Here is a 4,672-nt window from a genome sequence, read left to right as displayed (position 1 = left end):
CCAGGCAGCTGAGAGGGCAGCTAATTGTATTTTTTATAATGATTAATGAGGCGTATTTTATTATTTTTTTTGCCCCTTGGTGTCAAATTCTTAAATACATACATAAATACATGTTGAGTTCTGCTAAATGGCTTCATCATTCCACATGCTGTACTCTTTTCAACGATCCCTATGTCGTTAGATTATTTCAATACTTTATTTTCCGTGTTGATAGAACTAATTGTACGTTGTAAATGCTTAAGTTAACTTAATATTTGAAATTTGTTTATGTAACCTTAACATTATATATCACCATGAATTGCTGTTAACATATTAATAATGTATTGTAGTATAGTAGGCACTGATAATTAATTTCACTATGTTATATAGATTTAAAAAATAATGTGTAATGTATATTTTAATGTTGTTATACAACAATATAACGTTTTTTGCTATTATACACTGCAAAAATTCTACTGCTCAAAACAAAATATAATTGAATATTTCTATTGCATAGGTCATACACAAACACACACACACATCTACACACTGTGTGTGACAGACAATAAGTAGAGTTACAGTTATTCATAAGTTATAACTCACTTATAACAAAACACTTATACATTTTACAGTATGTTATAATGGACTTTCTTTCATATAAGTACACTGTAGGTACTCACATGATACTACAAGTATCTGATATAAATATTCTGCATACAGTATTATATATTTAGTGTTTAAATTGCATAATGTAGATACAAATACAATACAAACACACACACCAAAGGCTTCAGCCCCTCACATATATTTTCAATCACTGCCTCTTAGAAGTTCTTTACCGCCCTTTATACACTATAAAAATTTGCTAATTGCAAGGCAAGTAAAACTTAAAAATAAGAAATAAAACAATAATGAACTTTTATAAGTATAGGTAACAGATTTAATACAGTTTTTACATATTTTATATTCTTATTTTTCTATTTAAAATAATTTCGTTGTCAACAATATAACATCTCTATCAATATGAAGTATTGCTTATTTCGAAAACCGTTCCTTTGACATAATAGTAGATTTGAGGTAATTGTTATTTCTTCTCATTGCAGAAAATGGCCGTTGCAAGTAGACGGAATTGACCTGAAGAGTGAAAGCCAATTGAATCATTTCAAAAAGATTTGGAACTGTATCTTTAGATATATTATAGTAACTAATTTCATCATATTTTTCAAAACAATCATCTCACATTTCAATTCATAAGGTATAACTTCAAACAAATATTGATTTATAAGTAATGATGATCCTTCAAAGTTAACAAGTTTTCTATTATTCGTTTTTTCAATAGTAATCACTTATTGTTTTTTTAATATAAAGCTTTGCGTGGTTTTTAGGGGGACTTTGAATGTTTTTTAGGGGGCTTAGCCCCTACAGCCCCTCCCCCACTACAGCGCCTATGACAGACACACACACTTACACCTACACTAAATGTGTTACAACTCACAACTATATCAACTTATACTTATATGTTTTCTTAAACAGTTGTTTGTCTGTACCTACATACATAACACATCGGTACCTAGGTATTTTAACTACAAACAGTTGAGTTCTGCTAAATGGCTTTCTACTGAATTCTTTATTAATTGTAAGATGTGTACTACGGATTTCATCATTCCACATGCTATACTCTTATCAATGCTCCCTATACTTTAGAACTAACTGTACATCGTATATGCTTAAGTTAACTTATTATTATGTGTCACCATGAATTGCTATTTGTATTTGTATTGTATTTGTATTTGTTATATAACGTTTATTACTATATACGCCGTGAAAGTTGCTGATTTTATATGTAAGATAAAGCAAGTTATCAGTGGTCAAAAAAGTAGTTCTTCTGTTTTGTTTTACTGCTCAAAACAAAATACAATTGAATAATTTGACCGTATTGATATTGAACTATGTTTCTATTGCATAGTTCACACACGCACTCAATAAAAGGTAGAGTTACAGTTATTGTACTTTTAACAAATGAACAAAACACTTATACGTTTTCACAATATAGTTTATAATGGACTTTCTTTCATACAATTACATAGTACTCACATGATACAAATATTCACCTCAGATGGCTCAGACTTACCATATAATTTATAGTATCTACACTTACTTTTATAAATATGAATGTACAAACTAATCAACTCATCTTCTTATATCTGTATTTTAACCTAACCGTACTTCAATTGTATTGCACATAGACGCAATTAGAGTAAAAAAATTGGGAGGCCTTCAGCCCCTCACATATATTTTTCAATCACTGCCTTTTAGAAGTTATTTTCCACTCTCTATACCACCATAATATTATGATGTCATGTTACTTTTGACGTTAAAATAATAGTAATGCAATAATAATAATAATGTACCATGTACAAATAATATTTAAAAACAACTGTTTCTGTTTGCTTTTAAAATGTTAAAATGTCACTTTTGGTTCGACTTTGTGTGATCTGTATAAACGTTGACGGTGTCGATGGCGTTTCCATGCGTGGGTATTTATCATGTACCTACACTATACACTCATGATGATGTAGGTATTGTTTAGGTATGTTTAACGGAAAATGCGAAAAAGGTCATAAACTGGGAACCGGTTTTGCTGTGCACGAATCAATTATACATTCAGTAAAGGAGTTTAGAGATATAAATCCGAGAATTACAACTTTAACAATTAAAACAGACAATTTTGACATGGTATTAATCAACGCGCATGCTCCAACTGAGGATAAGAATGAAGAAGAAAAAGAGCTGTTTTATGCAACACTAGAAGATACGTTTAGCACGTCAAAAGGTGATATAAAATTAGTATTAGGTGATTTCAATGCAAAAATAGGAAGGGAAGAGCGCTACAAATCGACTATTGGAAACTACAGCCTACATTCCAGCACCAACGATAATGGTACTAAATTAATCGACTTCGCTTTAGGGAAGGGTTTGGTGGTCAAAAGTACTATGTTCCAACGAAAAGACATACATAAATATACATGGATCTCGCCGAATGGGAGACATAAAAACCAAATTGACCATGTCCTAATAAATAATAGATTCAAAAATAGTATCCTGAATATAAGAACTTTACGGGGAGCTGATATGGACTCGGACCACCTATTGGTTGGTATATGGATGAAAGTAAAAATTAAGAAGTATAAGAAAGGTAATCTAACAAACAAAGGACGTACCGATATAAATAAACTAAAGGACAAACAAATATGCAAAGAGTATGTAGAGTGCTTTCAGAATATTATTAAAAGTAAACAACTAGATATAGAAAGAAACTTAAATGTTGATAAAACATGGGAACATGTAAAAGAAAGCATAAATAAAGCATCATCGAAAGTCTTGGGAAAAAAAGTATCGAAAACAAAACCATGGATCAATACGATTTGTGAAGAAGCTGTACAAAGAAGAAAATTAGCAAGACAAGAGTGGTTAATTGACACTAACAACGGAGTAACACTGAGAAGATTTAGAACTCGCCAAAAAGAAGCCAGCAAGATATTGAGATGTGAAAAGAGAAAATACGTTCAAAACATATTAGAAACAGCAGAACTCGATTATAAAACACACAGAACTAGGGATATGTATAAGCGAGTGAATGATCTCAGAGGTGGATACAAAAAGAAAGAAAGATTTCTAAGGGATGATGATGGCTCCCTGATAACTACAAATGAAGAGTTGGCAAAGAAATGGGCTAGCTACTTTGAAAACTTGCTAAACTGTGAAGAACCGAATGAAACCTTTAATTTTAATTTTAATCAGGAAATCCAAGAATCACAGGATTGTGAATAACCGACCTTGGAAGAAATAAAATTACAGATAAACATGCTAAAGAATAACAAATCCCCCGGAGAGGATGACATTCAATCAGAGCTCTTAAAGGAAGGCGGAGAGGAAATGGTAATGTGGTTATGGAAGGTAATTCACGAAGTCTGGACAACTGAAAAAATGCCTAAAGAGTGGAAGACAGCGGTGATCTGTCCAATTCATAAAAAGGGAAGTAAACAAGACTGCAATAACTATCGTAGGATAGCCCTCTTAAACGTGGCGTATAAAATTTTTTCAAATTGCCTATTAACAAGAATAAAAACAAAAGCAGAACAAATTATTGGCAATTACCAAGGTGGCTTCAGACCGGGAAGATCGACCACAGACCAGATATTTATTTTAAGACAAATATTTCAAAAATTCACGTTCTTTTCATAGATTTTGATAGCATCCATAGAGAAAGCTTAATAAACATATTGAGAGAATTCCATTTCCAGGACAAGCTTATAAAATTGGTTGGGATAAGCATTTTGGATACATTTGTCAAAGTTAAGGTTGGAAATACAAAATCAGACCCAATTTTAGTTAAATCGGGATTAAGACAGGGAGACGCTATGTCACCAATCTTATTTAATATAGTAGTAGAGAAAGTCGTAAGAGAGATGAATATTACACCGCAAGAAGGAGTTAAATTCCAGGAAACTTCCATAGGACTTCTGGCTTATGCAGATGATCTGGTGATCATGGAGGATTCACAAGACGGACTAAAAGATTTATTAAACCGGCTGGAGAAAGCAGCACTGAAAGTTGGACTCCATATCAATGAGGACAGAACGGAATATATGGTAGTAGGAAGACGAGACACTATAAGATTATATCCAACTCT

The 4,672-nt window shown here is 32.0% G+C and overlaps 1 protein-coding gene across 1 annotated transcript; it reads left to right on the top strand.

The window, feature by feature from the left end:
• The first annotated feature begins 2,571 nt into the window (after window positions 1–2,571).
• On the top strand, window positions 2,572–3,810 carry LOC149059381 (uncharacterized). The gene has a single exon (XM_089223915.1). The coding sequence runs from the start codon at window positions 2,572–2,574 to the stop codon at window positions 3,808–3,810; it is 1,239 nt and encodes a 412-aa protein (XP_089080041.1).
• The last annotated feature ends 862 nt before the right edge of the window (window positions 3,811–4,672 follow it).

This window comes from Diuraphis noxia, unplaced genomic scaffold (assembly GCF_037042655.1).
Source record: "Diuraphis noxia isolate RWA-SAM2 unplaced genomic scaffold, SU_Dnox_SAM2 contig0001, whole genome shotgun sequence".
In the NCBI taxonomy this organism is placed as follows: Eukaryota; Metazoa; Arthropoda; class Insecta; order Hemiptera; family Aphididae; genus Diuraphis; species Diuraphis noxia.
Note: the sequence above shows the minus strand (reverse complement) of the source record. Positions and strands in the feature narration are given on the sequence as shown.

Bases quoted from the DNA above. Each gene is read 5' to 3' on its own strand.
- LOC149059381 (XM_089223915.1), top strand. From the start codon at position 2,572: ATGTTTAACGGAAAATGCGAAAAAGGTCATAAACTGGGAACCGGTTTT.